The 19,953-nt window shown below is 33.9% G+C and overlaps 1 protein-coding gene across 7 annotated transcripts in view; it reads left to right on the top strand.

The window, feature by feature from the left end:
* The window catches only part of SEMA3A (semaphorin 3A), a 455,199-nt gene that overhangs the window by 312,119 nt on the left and 123,127 nt on the right, over positions 1–19,953 (top strand). For all 7 annotated transcript variants that reach the window (XM_072759792.1, XM_072759795.1, XM_072759794.1 and 4 more), the window contains 2 exons: positions 2,757–2,819; positions 19,707–19,826. In XM_072759792.1, the coding sequence (XP_072615893.1) occupies positions 2,757–2,819; positions 19,707–19,826 (183 nt within the window). The remainder of the gene's footprint in view (positions 1–2,756; positions 2,820–19,706; positions 19,827–19,953) is intronic.

The raw sequence follows: 19,953 nt of genomic DNA on the forward strand, positions 1-19,953 counted from the left end.
TAGGAGCAAATGCAGTTTACTTAATTATTCACATATATTTGTCTATTAATAATTTTTAACCTATGTATGATGTTATTCAGCATTTTCTGAATCATCTACCCTTGTGATAAACTTTATAGGGGTCACTGTAGGACATCATAAATAATTCTTGAGGGCCTTATAAGATAATATTAAAGATAGGCCAATCCTTGTTAGAGACAGCACATTCTCAGATTTGAAAGGACCATGAAAAGATTCTAGGCCTTGATAAAAGGGTGCCATTTCTTTAAGGTATAAGTGCTTACTTAGTAAATAATGAACAAGAGGGGCTGCCATGAATAGAAGCATAGAGGCATGAAGAAAGGAAAGTGTAATATAGATCATGAAGCCCTTTCAATATGAGAATAAGAAATTTAGACATTTTTTGTCAGATAGTTGAGAAATTTGTGAGCAAAGAAGACAAAATATCAATAGGTTAAGAAATGTAACTGAAAAGTTAGGAATTATTCTTCATGGAAATGAATACCATTGGAAATGACAAATACAGATATTTTAAATAAATATATGTATTTATTCTACTGACTTACAGTTATCCTCATTAAATTGCTTTCTAAAAAAAAATAAAAATAATTTGCTTTCCAAAATAGCACTTTATACCCCAAATTTATTTTTTGCCATATTTTTAAGCTTTATTTATTTATACATTTTTACTCTGAAACTCTAGAAAGTTGAGAGTTTACACTCCTCTAAGTTATCAAAATTAATTTTATCAACATTTGACATAAGACAAAAATGACAAAATGAGGCTCATGCTATCTCAACACCAATGGTCAAGAGCTAAGAAACTATGAGAAAACAACTCTCGCCTTTCTGAATTAAAAATTGTATGTTTAAATAATCTATGTTTTGTGTAATGTAGCTGGCAGGCTTAATATGAAAGTCAATAAATCTTAGCTCTACTATGTATTATTATTGCTGTATCTTAAATAAAACTTATATTTTAGCCTCTCATTGTAAACATTAAATAAGAATAGATCATTGGGCTTTCTATAGCCAACATCGATAGGGCTGTGGAACCTGTGGAATGGACTACCCAGCATTCAGCTGTAGTAATTCAGAAATCAGGGAAATGTGAATTTTAAGGACATGAATTTACCATTTTTACAATTTTTTTAATTTTGTGATTACTTTATAACAACTTTGTGGAACAGGTCAAATATTTTTAATTTACATACACAGATATACATGAAAAGCACATGAAAAAGAAAAGAATACATAAGGTTTTTTTTTTTAGATTTATTTATTTATTTATGAGAGAGAGAGAGAGAGAGAGAGAGAGGCAGAGACACAGGAGGAGGGAGAAGCAGGTTCCATGCCGGGAGCCCGTTGTGGGACTTGATCCCGGGACTCCAGGATCACGCCCTGGGCCAAAGGCAGGCGCTAAACCGCTGAGCCACCCAGAGATCCCCAAGAATACGTAAGTTATAAAGCTTCAAAGGGTAAAAATAAATGTGTATCCAAAAATTTCGAGGGCTTTTATAATTGTGACATGGACCTGAAATGCATTTGTTATGCCATCATAGGTTATTTCAGTATGTCCTACCTTCTTGCTTCTGAATGTGTTGTATATTGTTTTTTTTGATTCCTTAGATTGAATATCGTAGCCCTTGCACAAGTTCATGACCATTTATATTGAATTATCAAGAGGTTCCCAAATAAATGATCAGTCATTTTGAGACTAAAAGCTATCTAGCAGACATGAATGATTGACTGCCACCATGTCTGGATTTTTTTTTTTTTTTTTTTTTTTACATATGACCTTTTTTTTTTTCTGAAATTAACTGTTACCAGAAGAGAAAGATGAATTAAAAAAAAACAAAACCATAAAATTGTCCGCCCCAGTACAGATGGGAGTCATTTGATTTGCCCTAGGGAACTGAAGATTTTTATATTAAAATTTAGATGAGGATATTTGCATTAATATTATAAGGGAAAATACATCTGCAGTCCTCTAAACCAATAAAGTCTTGGCTTGTCTACTGCTGTCACTGTAGTCATACAATATAGAAACCTTTCGAATTTAGCATAAATGTTATCAGAGGATGAAGGTGAAATATTAGGGAGGAAAGCATAATTGTTTTTCAGTTAAGTCTAAGGTTTTCCCACAGTGGCAAAGCTTTTAAAGCTATTTTATTTTTCACTTCCTTCTTTATCTCCAGAAAGCATGCAATGGTATGGGGGACCTACTGTCCTGTCCAAAACCAAAACAAACAAAAAGATTCCTTTCTAAAATGTGGTTTTCTAAGCCCTATCAGTAGCTCATTCTAGTGTGTCATGCTGAGGTTTGAATTAGGGAATGGGATCCAGAGTACCTAGCGTTTAAGCTGTACGGTCACTATTCAGTGATAAGGACGGATTCATTTAGGAGAATGTAAGCCACATTTTATGTTTATTTCTACCTCTCTTCACCAGATTTTCACATTCTCCTAACCTGCCAGGCAGTTCATTTCTCTGCACACTACTTAGATCTGTTGACTACGTAAATTCTGTATTGTTCAACTTTCATATACAGCGAAGTCTAATGGGTAGACAGAGATTGAGTTCAGTTCATACTAATTAACTGATGCCACTGCAAAGTCTAAGCTAGAAGTCCCTGCCACATAATGCTTTGTGGAACTTACTTTGCTTAAGTTGCCCCATGTTGGTGTAACAGTCTGCAATGCTGAATCACTTGGAGAACTTAATTGGCATAAAATTATGTTTTTCTCTGCCCTTAGATTGTGTGGCCAGTGTCTTATACCAGAAGGGATGAATGCAAGTGGGCTGGAAAAGATATCCAGGTAAGAATCAATCTACTAAATCATCTCTGTAAATGCATAAGTAATTTATTACTCTGTCATCATTTTTCTTCAGTATTGTATTATATAAACACCATGATTTACCTCTATACTTAACCACTTTTTAAGAACAAAATAATATTTAATTTTGGATATTGACATTTTTATATAAAGAAAGTAGGTAAAAGTAACATATGCTTAAATAAAGCAAAAATATGTTCCCTTTGAGGATTTGTATATGTGTAAAAGATAATTAACAAAATGCAGTTTTGCCACATTTTGTACTTGTATTTAGCATATCAACCTTATTTGTACAAATTGATTTTCCTATGTTAATTCCTCTTGAATCCCTTTTGAATGATATTAAGTTTTTCTACTTCTGAGTCACGATTCAATTATTCCTCCCTCCTTCTTGCCATTCCATTCTTTTTTCTTTCTTTTCCTTTCCTCTTCCTTCTTTTCTTCCTTTCATGCTCTGGTTTCTTAAACAAATATGGATTGAGCAATGACTATATAACAGACATTGTCCTGGGTACTATGGAACACAAGAGGAAGGGTAAGCAATCCTTACAATGGTTTTACCACTGTCAAGATACAGGTCATTTTTCTTGAAGTAAACTTTGTCAGTAAAAATAAGTGGATCACTGTTTTGAGGTATAGCCAAGTATTTGCACAGATCACGAAAAGCAGTTAAAATAATTTAAATCAAAAAACCAAAATGAATTACAGGTTTGAAAACGTACATAATTTGTATTATCTTATGTCTTAGATATTTTTGCATGTCTAAAACATAAGAAACTTCTAAATGTTTTGTGTATGTATTGGCATTTAGAAGAAATATATCTTAGGTGCTTAAAAAGATACATTAACCTGTATGTACATATATAGATAAGTAGATATTTTCAAGGGACAGCTTGACTGATTGATAGCAGCTGCCCAAGATGATGTATATGTTTTGAACAATTTAGAGGTGGAATCTGAGTTCATGGGGAAAGAATGCCTCAGTCTGGTAGCAGTGCTGGCAACAGGTAAAGGAAGATAAATTAAAGGAGCACGAAGCACTGATATTCCCCATCATTGATTATTTACATATGAACAAACGTGAGAAATTTAATCCTTAGGAATTTCATTTTAAATATAATGTTAAGTTACATTACACCTTTATAGCACAATAAACATTTTTCTGATTATGTGAAAGTGGACTCCCAAAAGTATGCTCTGTCAAATATTAAACTATCTCAAGCTGATTACATATGTTAGGACTATTGGAAAGGAGTAAATAGAACAATGAAGTAGTTCAGAGAAGTCAAGAATTTTATGTTGATACTCCTACTGACTCATTAACTCTACTTCTACAAGTACATTAAATTTGGAGTGCTTTGTTACTTTATCCATTACATGAGATGACATATTTTACATCCATGACAAAAAAGAATAATAGTTTTTGTGAAAATTATTTAAAAGAAGAAAAACTTGGGGAGCCTGGGTGGCTCAATGGTTGAGCGTCTGCCTTTGGCTCAGGGTGTGATCCTGGGGTCCAGGATCGAGTCCTGCATCGAGCTCCTTGCAGGGAGCCTGCTTCTTCCTCTGCCTATGTCTCTGTGTCTCTCATGAATAAATAAACAAAATCTTAAAAAAAAAAAAAGAAAAACTTCACATGTATAAGGCAAAAAGTCATAATTGAAGACAAAAAACAAAATTTTTAAAAAAATATTAACATCAGAATGCCATGTTTACCATTAACAGATTATGTTGAAAGATTTCATTGTGATAATAACCAAGGATGTATAGAAATCAAGAGTTTACTGGTATACCGATTTTTGAAAACAGACTCTTTCCCGTTCTGTCAAAATTTAACAAGTGAAGACATGGAAACGTACAATTATGAGAATCTTTCCTGTGTCAAGTACTATGAAAATTTAAGTGCTAGTTTGTAAATGTAATTTTAATAATAACTTTATGAGGTGGGTATCACTACCCCCATTTTCTTGGTCAGGAAATAGAATGATTCAGAATATTAATTCAAAACCTTTTCATTCAAAGTTGTAGAACATTTTGAGTACTATGTTAGAAGTTGAGATCAGAATTTCTGTGCCTCTGATGACGTTTTTGGAGTCCTGTGGCATATATGGATTTGAACTTGCCTGTTAACACGCGAAAGATAATGGAGATTCTAATAAATACTTCACCTATTCTGTTCTCATCAAGGATGTGTGCATAATAACAAACAGCTCACAGCATTCCTGTAAGACTCAAACAATCACATGTGAAATTATCACATAGACTGTTATGCAGGAGACAAATATTACTGGTATATATAAGAGAGTTTTTTATGCAATTTCTAATGAAAACATCATTGATGAAATTAATTTGGTCCTCTTTAAAGATTATGACCACTGTAATGTTGCATTATTCTGAATTCAATTCACTTTGAAAATTGAAGATTTGACAAAAATGTCTGGATTTTATAATATGCACTGTAGCCAAGTGCATATTTGATGCAATGGTTGAATCAGCTCATTCAGTCACTAGGATAGCAGAGTCTTTTATGTTTCTGGTTTCCAAAATTCACCTCCATGCATTTCCCTCATCTTTTATGGCTCTTCTGGGCCCTTCCCTCCTCTCCTTTCCTTCCTGTCTTTCCCCTCTCATTCTGGTATCAGTACTAAACACAGAGGGATTCTGGTGTTAGCTCAGATGCAAGGAATTCAGCAGCTGCAGTCAAGTCATGATTTGCTCGATACCCTGTAAGTAACCCTGATTGTGGCCTCAGAGGTTTCCTCTCTAAGAAGGGCAACTTTAGTTTATTTGCCAAGATTATTTAAAATGCTTATGGGCTTCAAAGAACTAAACTAAAAGGAAGTAAGACATGTAGAGTTTGTTAAATCTGATACAAGGTATTAATGGCACTGAGCATTTCCTACTGCCTTATAATAAACATTCTGAAAACTTACAAATCATGTCAAATACATTCTGGCAGAGATAGGTGATTATGTGTGTGTTGAGAGGTGTAAGTTTCTGAATGGGAATATTAGCCATACTAATCTTTTCAAAAGTGGCCCAATTAATGTAACATGGTAAAATGTTTGTTATTTGATTATTACTTTATGTTTTATTGAATTAAATCAATTCAATGGCTATATATTTTCTTTATTAGCACTTATTTAATGAAAGAAAAAAATGATAGTTTTCATATATTTTGGCTCAGAAAACTGTATTTTTCCTCTGACTCTAAACACTGAACACCAAACATTATAAAATATATTCAATTAGTAAAATAGATTTCCTACTATTTTTCTGGTAATCCATCTTATTCCTTTAATAGTGCTTTTCATTGGCCTATTGTTCAAAATATATTTTATGCATTTCAAATGCATTTTATTAAAAATTTACTTTCTTTTCAGGTAACCTCACTTACATACTTCAATTTATATATCTATTTTATTTAAATAAGATACATGGTGTTTATTCATTATTTTGGACTTTAATATACAGATACATTTTTTTCCATTTCTTAATATATGATTTTAGAAAATAGTAATTAGTTGACTTTCAGGATTTATAACATTTCTCCCATGATTAAAAAAAATAGCATTAGGGGCAGCCCGGGTGGCTCAGCGGTTTAGCGCCGCCTTCTGCCCAGGGCGTGATCCTGGAGACCCAGGATCGAGTCCCACATCAGGCTCCCTGCATGGAGCCTGCCTCTCCCTCTGCCTGTGTCTCTGCCTTTCTCTCTCTCTCATAAATAAATAGATAAAATCTTTAAAAATAAATAAATAAAATTTAAAAAATATCATTAATATTCTTACCAATAATTTCTTAACCACTTAGAAAGACTAAGGGTAAGGAGTTGGTAAGAATTTTCATTCAATACCTGATTTTTAAAGTGACACATGGATGGTTTGATAGAAATTCTGCACTGTATCTTCAGTAAACAATAGTCAGCTGTGACATGTGGACAGTAATTCCTTTCAAAGAGTCCTTGTGATGCTGAAAAACCACAAGAATGAGGCTTGAGTAGTTTTTGCAGCCATCACGACTCCAAGATAGAATTGTAACCAAAATAGGAACTGACCTGAACATTTATAGGAAAGTAAACTAGTGACCTCCTTGAGTGCACTCCATGGTTTCTAGAATCTGACTTACAGTTTCCCTCTGCTTTTAGTGTTTTCTTAAGAAGTCCTCTAGAAATTAGGCTCCTTTAAACAAACCTCCCTGGAGGAAGGGTTGTCTTCTCAGTATTAGATTCAGATGCAAGGGAAAAGTAAGGCAAAGACACTGACTAATTTTATATATCTTCAAAGTGGATCAGTCTGAAGTCTGGTTAAGATGGTTAAGATGGGATCCCTGGGTGGCGCAGCGGTTTGGCGCCTGCCTTTGGTCCAGGGCGCGATCCTGGAGACCCGGGATCGAATCCCACATCGGGCTCCCGGTGCATGGAGCCTGCTTCTCCCTCTGCCTGTGTCTCTGCCTCTCTCTCTCTCTCTCTTTGACTATCATAAATAAATAAAAATTAAAAAAATATATTATAAGATGGTTAAGATGGGCACAGCCACCTGGGAAGTCAGGATACACCCCTCAATTGAACCGACGTAGTACCTGTACGTCTATAGTTCCTCAACTTACACAGTTCACCGAATATAGCATCTTACAGAAAGTTGAACCCCTTCCCATTCTCCTAGGCAGCTGGAAAGATACACACCATTTCTCATGGCTCAGTTTTGCATCAAACACATATGTTAAATCAGCAGCTGGAATCAAGCAGCTATTCCACGAAGATGGACTTTGTGGTAAAGCAGGAATCTGCAACCTGGGAGACATTTGTATTTCCTTTCTTTTTACATATATGTGTAGATGGAGGGAGAGAGAGAATATAAATGGGTCTTAGGCTTCTGATAATGACATTTCTGACAACATCATTAATCTAAATTCATCTTTTTCCTTTTGTGGAAGTGAATATACCGGATATATACTAATATGCTTTCTTGGTGTAGCAGCGTCTACACTTTAACATTGTTGTGGCGTTTCTGCATTAGGGGAGTGAAATGCTCATGAACCTTTCCATTGTTGTAACCTGAGAGTTGTAATTTGAAAAAAAAATGATGTAATATATAATATTATGGGACAGAGTCCCTGAATAAAGAGATAAATGCAATCCAGATATCTCTATTCTGACTGCTATTATTCACCTTTACTTTCATTTTTTATTTATTTATTCTTTTGGTCCTTAAAATCCACTTTGTTATTCACAATAACATTTTTATTGAGGGATTAACTTCCTTGACCCTGTTTTGCAAATGAAAACTGAATACATGCTAAGCTGGTAAAAGAATCTGTTTCAAATCAATAGCTCTCAGTATCTTCTTTGTTTATCCTACTAAACCATCCCTCTTTGCACTAAGTTTCAATAAAACCAAATGGCAACCGTATGACTGTTAGAAATATTTTGAACATCATTGAAAATCAAAATTTCAACCATCTGAGATGAACAAAAAAAGCAGATTCTCATAACATTGCTATTGTTGGATACATTTCAAAGCGTATTGTCATGCACCTGAATTTTGGGACATTTTTGCGATTCTTGAGGGATTTATTTTTATATTTTTGTCCTTAGTTATTCATTTTTAATGCTATGATGTATTATAACATGTCTATCAAATTTATCATGGCTCAAATTGCAGGGCCTTAGCAACACTGTTTTTTGCCAAGTGAATGCAATGGAGAATTTGAAGGCACACATGCATCTTAAGTTTCAATACAGTCCGAAATGCACATTAATCCTTGAATGTCATTTACTTTTTCAAAGGTCAAAGTTAATATCAATTTTATATCATTTTTATTTTTATTTTGTTTTAGGGACTTCAAGTCATGTAATTTTTTTTTTCATGGTAATTGAATTCTACAAATATCTGAAGGCTTCATTAGACCTCAAAACCTTGATGTGTAATTGTTGGGAGATAATTTTTCATGGGTCTTTCACACAATTCTGCACATCTGATGAATAGAAGCACTGACTGCCTATTTTGCAGAAAATTTTAGAGGGTATTCACAGTGAAGAGTATTCCACTACCTTGGAAGGTGCTGTCTCCCTCTTAAAAGGCTGGTTTGCAAGCCTTGAGAAATAGTTTCCCTTGGGGCAAAGGGCAGGTATGCTTACTGTCCAGTATAATAAACTAACATCTTCCTCAAAATGTAATGGCCAGCATGCTTGTGACTATTTTAAATATTCAGTTTCCCTTATCTCAGGGCTCCTCTGCTGTAATGTAACTCACTGCATATGCAAATTGCCAACCTGGCCATCTTCAAACTGTCACCAAGAATTAGAGTTTGTGGAACTAGATTAAGAAACGCTAACTCTAAGACTACTGTTATTTTTGTGGGCAAAATTGTCCTTTACTCTGATTCAGGAGCCACATATCTTGTGCCAGCATCCATGAAATTATTTGAGTAACTTGTTATGAGTTAGACAAAATCACAGACCTTTTACAATTCTTGACAACATTGGGTTATATTTTTTTGTGGACATTTTAGATGATGAAAGACTATGGTCACTATGTTAATTTTTTAATATGATTCCCATGATGAAATCTGCTAACATGTCAGGTGTATAGACCACGATTTTGATGAAAGTGAGTAAAAATCTTACCTACTTAAAGCCACAGGAATGAGCATAAACTTTCATGCACATGCATATACGTATTTTTACTTCTGCTTGGGGTTCAATATCCAGTAAGCTGAGCAAAATGATTACAGTTTAAATTCAGCATTCAGAAGTAATTAATAATAATAATTATAATGGTCACTTATGGTGCTTACTATATATATATAGGAGCTTACAATATATATATATATATATATATACATACCACCTATTGTTCTAAATGCATCATTTGTATTAACTAATTTATGTAACTCATATTTGGTTGTAGGATACATATTTCCATTCAAAGCAACTGAAGAATCAGTTTTATATTTTAGGTAGAAGATACATGGAAAATGAAGCTTTGCCATTAAAGTATTTTTAGAAATTAGACTTTACTCATATTTTGAATTAATGTATTTTCTAATATGGCAAAATAAGATGGTAATTATTGTGTTGAATTGCCATAAACCAAGTCTCATATGTATATAAATTTAGATGGGTTTTTGAAATCTTTTAGATTTAAGTTTAAAATTTAAATGCACTTGCAAAGTAAGGCCAACACTTAAAATAGAGACAGTATATAAAAACTTTCAGAGAGTTTGGGGATTTTAGAGTGTGTGTATGTGTGTGTGTGTGTGTGTGTGTGTGTTTTAACTGGAAATTTTAATTATATCCTTCAGTGGTTGAAATGAAATTCAAATATTTGACATTGGTTTACAAATTATTGTAGATTTGGTTAGACATTGTCACCCATGTATCAGTGTACATAATTTTAGAGTATAGTAAGCATTTTATACTTTGGAAGGTTTATTAGAATGATTTGGACAGTTCCTCTGGGGTTTTGGCCAATGACTTCTAACTACATAGTTAACAGGTGTTCCAGGTCAAACTGACATGTAGTTTCTACATGTCATCCTTGGTATTCTGCTTCTTTATGCACTTAAAAAACTTCAGGAATGGATTTCTATTCATTTCTAAGGGTATGTTAACCATCATATCATAGATTTAGTGTGAACTCTGGGAATATTTTTCTTGGATATGTTCCGTATGAAGGCAAAAAGCTTTGACCAATGTATGACTCTTTTTCTTTGATTTGGTCATATAGCAATAAAAATCACCCTTATGTCCATAGGACATTACAAAACTTGCCTAAAATTCTAGATTTTTATATATTTCTCTTTACCACGTTTTTAAGAGTGGTAAGGAAAACAGGATGCAAAATTATAGTATCTAAAATTTGACACAATTTCAGGAGACTGAGAATCTTAAACTTTGTTTTTAGCTTTTATGCATTCACAAGCAGAACATTCTTGGAGATTGTCATAATTACATTCAAATTGAGTGCTAAACATACTAACTATATTGTATTCTCTGTACTATATGCTAGATAGATATGTGTATGTGTGTGCATGTGTGTGAATCAAAACATCTTTCTTGTTTTGTGTTTGAAGTGATACCAAAATTAATATAACTTATTGGTTCTAAATCTTAGTATGCATTTAAAAAAGAGGAACCAAAAAAAAAAGAGGAACCATTCACATTTAGAAACAGATAAAATAATCAACCAATAACTTGTGTTTTTCTTTTTAAATGGATCAAATCCATGTTCCCCTTATATGACATATTGCAGTGAGCTGTTTTATGGTAGTAAGATACCTCCTTTTATAAGTTAGAATTTGATCAGAGACCAGAACTTGTATGAGAGATGTCAAAAAAATGGATTTTATTACAGGGATTTAACCTTATATACAGTTGTGGAAGATGGTGACAAAAATCTATGGAATTCTGGAATCTATTACCTTTGAGTCAAGTAGTGGACCTGAAGTTGTTGTAAGTCACCAGGATTCGCATTAGGGAATAAAAAGCTCACGTGAAGTGGGAAGAGCAAGGGCACACTGAAACCCACAAGGATACACTGGGACTCACAAGAACAAACTAGAATCAGTATCTCTTTCACTACCCCCAACTTTGATGATTTGGCTGATCTACAAAAGAAGCTGGTGCTTTTTGCTGTGGAGCTGCACAAGTACCAGGACCAGATTCTACAGAAGCTAACAGGAAAGATCTTATAGAAGGCCAGTGGCTGCCCCACACGCACAAGGTAGCCAGCAGATTACAACAACTTTGAGAATTTTATGGTTGCAGTTCAACTTCTACCTTCCACATCTCATGCAGATTTCTTTTAGGGTCAATTTTAACCAGTTTATGGGAAGGAGAATTCTAGGAAATGTAGTTCCAGCTTATATAAGTTGACGCAGTACAATTCTGCTATAATTATTAAACAATTGCTGTATTTGCTGTTTGGCTGACAGTGATTTATGTCATCTACCACTTTGATAAAGAGTCATTATAATTTATATGCCTCCACACTTGGAAGACTGGAATTTCATGAACATTCTAATGAACAAAATATAATTTTTCTTTGTACAGATTAATATTCAGTCCACCTCTTCTTGCATTAAGTATGGGATTAAACCCCATTACCCATCCTTAAGAGGAAGGAACAATTCATGATAGAGTTCTCACCCAAATCATCTTACAATATATGGAGTGGTGCAAGAGTTAAACAGATATGGAAATATTCAAATCAAATAAGCAGATGATTTCTTATTTTAAGAATAAAATAGCATGGCCTACTGATTGATTAATACGTACTAAGGCATTATGCTAAGTACTTTACACTACTATAAAATTGATGTCATTTTTAGTTGAGGAAACTGAGACTCAGAGATCCTAGGTAACTTTCTGATAACCATACAGCAAATGAAAAATGTTATCTGAATAATTCTAACCCATGTCTGACTAAACCTTTAAAGCATCAAATTAATACCTCCATATTATTTCTATTTTGTTATTATTTAATTACTCTTGCTCTATCATTTTTTTAAAGTTTAAGTGTTCTCTACACCCAACATGGGGCTTAAGCTCATGACCCTGAGATCAAGAATCACATGCTCTTCTGACTGAGTCAACCAGGTGCCCCTGTATGTTTTTCTCAAATTCTCTGAAAATATCTTTTCAAATGTAAATAAATATCTCAGAAAAACTAACATCTTTATGAAATATTAATAAACAAACAGAATTTAAAATTCTAAAGTTCCAAATTTTCATTGTGTTCAGAAATTATTTTCAAAATTAATATATGTAATACCTATGCACACATATATGTGCATATGTGTATATATACATATAATATACATTATACATTATATATGTATTATTGTAAATGGCCAAGGAGTTTCACTTATTAGGAGATATGTTAAGAGAATATTTTATATTGTTAACTAAATAACACCATTTAGTACTTTGGACATTAAGCAATACAACCAAAAAATTTTTCACTTTTCATGTGAGACAAGACAGAGGGTAGAGGAGAGGTATATATCATTGAAATCAAGCATGCTTCTACAATCTGGATTTCATTTTTATTTCTCCTTCCTCATAGCCATATCTCTTATGTGATTAAAGATGAAGTTTATTTCCCTTATTTGAGTATTAAATTCTATTACAATAAAGAAGATATGCTAAAATTAAATATGCCAACTAATTCTCTCCACAATAATCTCTTTAGATTATAATTCTATCTACTTGCTGTAAATCATAGATTTAGATGCTTTAAGGCGTAAGCACTAAGTATTCAACACGTTGCATAAAATTGAAAAACACATACTATCGTTGAAATCAGAGTAGGGATTTTTGACTACTAATAGTTCTCCTGGTTTGGCAGGAAAATATTTAGGCTAGTTTCACATAATATTTTACAGTTGTATGCATTCATTTGAATATAAGATGAAGAAAGATTATACGAGGCACATATTATGGACCACTCATAATCAAGTAACTCCAGTGAATGGTACAAATGTGAGAATTAATTATATTGATGGCACAATATAAAAGAAAATACAAGATAAAATGTAGATATTATTGGTTTCTCTGGTCTTCATGGAAGCTCAAAGTGAAATTGCTGAAAACTTCTTTAAATAGTAGAATAGAATTGCACTGAGCAACTTTTGCTACTACCATGTTGTATAAACAGTGCCTCTATGCATAGTCCTTTTGACAGAATTTGAAGGTCTCAAGTAATTTGAAAGGAAAATGTTTATAGAATCTTAATCAGTATTTTTAGAACTTCAAACAAATGGCCAATCCTGAGGTGAAAAGTAAAATGATTTGATAGCCTTGTGTAGGAGTCTTCATTTAGACTATCATTCAAGCTACTTTAAAAAATATTTTTCTGTTATAGTTGTATAGATGTTATAGCTTGATTAATAAATTAACATGAATAGGCTCTAAAACTTAAATAGCAATGAAATAAGGCCAATTTTATTGTCCTAATTGAATCGTTTTTAAAAATTCTCCAGGGGCTCCTGGATGGCTCAGTCATTTAAGTGTCAGACTTCGGATTTCATCTCAGTTCATGATCTCAGGGTCATGAGATGAAGCCTGTGACTGGCTCTGTGCTGAGCATGGACCCTGCTTAAGATTCTCTCTCTCCCCCTCTTCCACAGACCCTCCCCCCTTGCTTGTGCACACACTTTCTTTATTAAAAAAAAAAAAAATTTCCTGAAATCGAAACGAAACAAAGCCTTAATGTGGGAAAGTCACTTCTTTTTATTATTCTGTCATTCTTCTTAAAAATGAAGGTGAAACCAGGGGTGCATAGCTGGCTCAGTTGGTTGGGTGTTGGACTCTTGATTTCAGATTGGGTCATGATTTCAGGGCCATGCTGTTGAGTTCTGGGTCATGCTCCAGCTCAGCACAGAGTCAGCTTGAGATCCTCTCCCTACCTAGTTGCTCCCCTCCCATTTGCATGTGCACGTGCTCTCTCTCAAATAAATAAAATAAATCTTAAAAAAAAATAGTGAAGGTGAAAACATCTCCCAAAATGGACGGAACAGCCTACAAAAGGGGAATGAAATTCCAGGTCACAAATTCAACATTAGATGGCTAATATTATAATTAGAACACAGTCAAATCTTAGGTTTTTTTACATATGCCTCTTTGAAGAAGAGATATATTATAACATCTTTTCATGATTGCTCAGGTATTAGGAAGACATGATTATGGATGATCTGGTCACAGCTGTAATAGCACAGTGTTAAAAGAATAAAAGACCAAACATTATTGCTAGATAAGTATGGGACAGCTTAAATAGAGAGAGGGATGGAGTGAGTGACAGGAACAATCTCATGGATTACTGCTTTGGCACGAAGATTCTAGTATTTGGCCAGCTTGCCAAATAAATTGACCAGAGAAAAAGAAAGTCAACAGATTAACTTCAGGAATTAAGCTTATTAATGGATTTTCATGCAGAAATATATCCACCCATCATGATAGGAAAGGATTCCTTTGCTTTCCCAGATGATAGATTATACATTAAAATATTTCTACATAAACTACTGAAGGGATAGAGACTTTTTTCTTTTACATGAATGTTCACTGACCTGAGGCAATGCTATACTACACCCATTCATTTCAGGTAGATTTTTTTTTTGAACCAGAACAAGTTGTTTGATTTAATCATGAACTGAATATATTTGAATAGAAATTGTTAATCTTCATAGCCTTCTCTTCTCTTCTCTCTTATTTAGAGTAACATTTCAATGCTCCATCCATAATTTAAGAACATGCAAGGAGGTAATTGGAATTGGAGGTAAATTACATTCTTTTGTAGAAAGTATAATTATCGGAAGTTAGTTAAAAACACCTCAATTCTGTTTTAATTTTCATGCATGGAGCAGTTGTTTTGACAGATGGATGGACTTTATTTTTGTAACCGTCCGGGAAAAGTCTGCGTAACATAGTCTAATCAGTGTTACATATTTGTAATGTTTGTTTTTGAATCACGGTGCATTTGGCTCCTACATCTTCTTTCTGGGGATAGACATTTTCTTTCTAATTTATTTTTCCAGGCTAATATCTCTTTTGTGTATTTCCTCTATCAATTTGATCTGAAAGCCCCAGAAACCTTTAAAAAGTAAGTGCGAATGGTTTGTCACTAGGGATGATGAATCATTGCTCCTCAGGTGTGGCCTTGGGGTTTACTGGTTTATTACTGCCTTTGCTTTTACTTGTAGGCAAAGTTAACAATTTATAATGCTGTTGGTCTGGAGTACATTTCAGTAAAATAAGAGGTCGGTAAGGTTGCCTGACTCTCGGGAAGCCAACTTGTTGCTTAACTTGTCTGTGCAGATCAACTTAAGTTCCAAAAAAGATCAAGATTTGAAAAATGAATTCATTTTGAACTGATTACATTTTCTTTATTACGTTGTAAATCCGCTGGTGCTGAGCAAAGCAGTGCAGTAGTTTAATGCCAAAAAGTACATTACATTCTAAGTTTTAAGAATTGTCACGGTTCAAGAAAAGGTCAGAATCACTCTTCTTCTGCCTCCCTAGAACAGAAATGTGTGAAGTGTGTTTCCTTTTTCTGCCACGCTTCTTTCTTTTTAGAGGAATGTCCAGGCTGCTTCCAAATAAAATGAATATCCTGTTTTGGAACATTAAAAAAAAAAAAAGCAAACACCACACACACACACACCCCAAAAACCCCTTGGCAGCAACAAGCTAGAGAATGAAAGCAAATGAATGACAGAATTGATACTCTTTTATGTGGGTTTTCTGTTTTAAGGAACAATGTCCCTTTCAAGTTTTTGGTTCTTCTCTGTCCAGTACTTTTAATTCATTATGTCTTTAGAGCAATTTTTTTTAACCAATTTGAAAGTATTTCATTCAAAATGAATGAAATGAAAGAAAATATTTCTTTGTTTCATTTCAAATGTCTTAACCTACTCTATACCTAAGAAATTTCTCTCCATTCTATTTGCATCAATCTTTACTTCAAAATAATATTGAGCTAGCCCCTGGGCATGGCAACAATACAACCTGCTTGCCAACGAGGAGAGTCATTGGGGAAATGAATAGGATCATTCCAGGCCTTAGGCCAATAGGGCAGGTCCCCTGCCTTTGTAGCACACATAGACTCTGTTATCAGTATTCTCAGAGGAACCATTTGCCAGGTTTCATAGCTATAGTCCTGTGACTGTTTTTCCCCCAGCAGCTCTGTGGAGGGATAGCTGTCACATTTTAGTGATGCTTCTCTGACAGTTAATAGAAAACAAATTAAAATTACACTATTCATTGTAGCTTAATTCCATAGTTTTCAAGAATCCTGAGTTTTTAATTATTCATTATTGCTAATCAATTGCCCTGTCAGTAAGAATATGAACTCACAAATTCTATGATTTTAGGACTCCTAACTGTTGCAGAGATGACATGAATCTTCATTTGTGTTCACAAGTATCCATGCTCATAAAATATTTCCTCTTTTTTTTCATTGTGGAAAAACTAGGGTCTAGTCTCAGATTTCTAGGAAGCTCTTAGGTATTACTAATTAGATTACAGAGTTTGGATTTATATTCAAAATTGCATGCATATCTTTAAAGGCATGGCAGGCAAACTGAAACCCTGTGCTTTTCTAAAAAGAACAAGACATCCATCTGGTTCTGCCACTATTATTTATTAGAATATTTGTTTGCTTACCAATATATATACACAGCCAGTTTCTTGGTTTCAACATATGGTGCCGGAACTGATTATTTATAATCATGAATGCTATAATATTGAGTCCACAATTAGGGATGGCTGTCTTTATGTAAAAGCAGAGTATGTGGCCACCTACATGTTTCAAAAAAAGGAGTGCCATGAAATGTTTCCCTGAAAATGACTTCTTTGCAAATGACTGGATATTCTTTAAAGTACAAATAAGTCCTTTGGGTAAGACTCATGAATGCCTGATTTGTAAATGAGTTTATCAGATGTTTCCCTCTCCACAACCTCTTTCCTCTGCATAGACATTCATGCCCTAGCCTCTTGGGATGAGAGAAACTGTTACAGAATGAGGAGTTTGTTGTTGAGAGTCTTGGAAGTTAGATTTTATCTGTTTCATCTGAGATGTATCTTTATGTATGGGTAAGATCTCAGTCAGGAAATTTATCTTCATAGCAACTTGCTAAATTAATTGATTTCAGAGCTTAATTTTATATGTTATAATGCTTTACCAGACAAACAAGTCAAGATTAAAGTGGCAAAACAGTGGTAGAAATTAGACATTTATTTTAGTTACTCCTCTAAACTACTCAGCCTATGTTAAGAAAGTATCGGGAGTCATAACTAGGAAGTTACATATTTTACCTTACATAGGTTTACTTCACCTTTGGGACAATGTATTTATAGACATCCTTGGGTTTCATCCCAGAAAAATCAGTGACAATGGAAAGGAATTATTTGAATTTAAAAAATAATTATCCGCTCAAGCTTGGTTGTGTGCTCCTTATTTTGGAGGCATAGAGTTAAAACCAAAATTATCAGCAGCAAACACAGAGGATAAGCATCATGCGGAAACATACTTATGTCATTGTAACACCTCAGTTATAAACTCTGGCTACCAAAGTCCAAATGCATTCTGAGCTTTCACTTAAAAACTCGCATGTCACAGGGAGTGAATTTGGGAGTGTTACCCACTTAGAGCTGCTGGGATCGACTCAATCTTCTGTTACGTTTGCCAACGCTGCTTGCAATATAGTCTGCATTTCATCTTTATCTGCATTTCTGGTTACATATTTGGTTCTTATTCCCAATAAGAAGAACCATATTTGGTTCTTTTCTGTTTATAGGCAGAAACACAAAATTAGGCCAGTCTATCACCAATAACAAAATCATTTTCAATGAAGTTTTTATTATTCATCATATGAATATTCATTTGACTACTTTCAAAATAGATATTATGTATTCCATGATGAACTCATGTCTTCTACTCATATGTATTCAATTTTTAAGATGTGTTATGTGGTTAACAGACCACAACATTTTATTTGAGGCTATTTTGACAGTTTGGATTTTTCTTTTCATTTTTTTCTTTTTATAATATTGATATAGGTTTGTATATTTAAAAATATTTTGGGATCCCTGGGTGGCGCAGCGGTTTGGCGCCTGCCTTTGGCCCGGGGCGCGATCCTGGAGACCCGGGATCGAATCCCACATCAGGCTCCCGGTGCATGGGGCCTGCTTCTTCCTCCGCCTGTGTCTCTGCCTCTCTCTCTCTCTCTGTGACTATCATAAATAATAAAATTTTAAAAAAATATATTTTGCAAAAATTGAGTCTTCCCAGCCCTGGAATTTTTTGGCAATAAAACTATTAGTTTATATTCTGATTATCCAATTTTTCCTCAGATCTTTTATCAACAGGGACAAAAAGCTGAGATTCCTGTTCACAGAAAAATAATTTCTTTCACTGGAACTACAGATAGAAAAAATAGAGAATATAAATATCTCTGTCCATTTTCTTTTTTCTTTCCAAATGTTTACTTAAATTATACTTAGTTAACTGTCCATTCTGTTTTTTAAGTGATCTTTTATTCAGAAAATAAAAGCTTCTATAAATAATGTCTAAGCTTCTATAAATAAGATTGACTAGAATATCGTCCATCTGATTGACTAGAATAACTAACTGCTCTTTATCTGAGGGGATTCATGGTTCATTGGGCAGGTGATCCATGTATGGGTTCAGGATGTCTATGAACCTCCAGAAAATATTTGATAATTGCATTCACTCTACAAAAGATCTTTCTGCCTACAGATACTCTATACTCTAAATCTTCTCTATCTTGTACAAATATATCCACACTGTCTTTGAGGTTGAAGTGACATTTTCACTTTACCTTCTTAGGCTCTATAGAGCTTACCAGCGAGCAGAACTGCAGTTCAAAGTCAACTGCCCGTCACTATTGGTTATTAATAATGTTTACAATTCATGTTTAATAGAAGGTTGCATTATCTTTTATTTTTGTTTTGTTTTTTCTAAAATTAAACTTATAGCTGATTTTTGCAAAGAAATTTCACCAGTGTATTCTTTAAGTATCTTTAATTAACTGCATAATTTCCTGTTCCCCTCACCTCTAGAAAAATCACCTGTGATTACTGATTATTTATACCTTTATTCCACTTTTGTATAAATTGATTGCAGAGTTTTAGTGGACAATTATGGAAGAGAATGTTTGGCCCCTGAAGAATAAGAGTGTCTATATTTTAATTCATTTAATAATATGAACAAACAATAGAAAAATAAGCCCTAAAAATGTTGTGAAAAGGACACAAAAGGAAAGAAATCTGTTCAAGCATGCCTAGGACCCTCGAGGATCCTTCAGTCCTGCTGACTGCTAGAACTCACTGGTCTTCCTTTTGTTTTACAGAAAGAATGTGCTAATTTCATCAAGGTGCTTAAGGCTTATAATCAGACTCACTTGTACGCCTGTGGAACAGGGGCTTTTCATCCAATTTGCACCTACATTGAAATTGGACATCATCCTGAGGTAAAGCTGGCGTTTAAAAAATGGTATTTGCCCATGACCCCTTCCTATTCAAATGCTTCATTACTAATTTCTTCAGCTCATTTAGCTTCTGGTTCACTATTCAGTGGGACCTACTTCAAATTCAAAT

Source organism: Vulpes vulpes, chromosome 5 (assembly GCF_048418805.1).
Source record: "Vulpes vulpes isolate BD-2025 chromosome 5, VulVul3, whole genome shotgun sequence".
Taxonomy (NCBI): Eukaryota; Metazoa; Chordata; class Mammalia; order Carnivora; family Canidae; genus Vulpes; species Vulpes vulpes.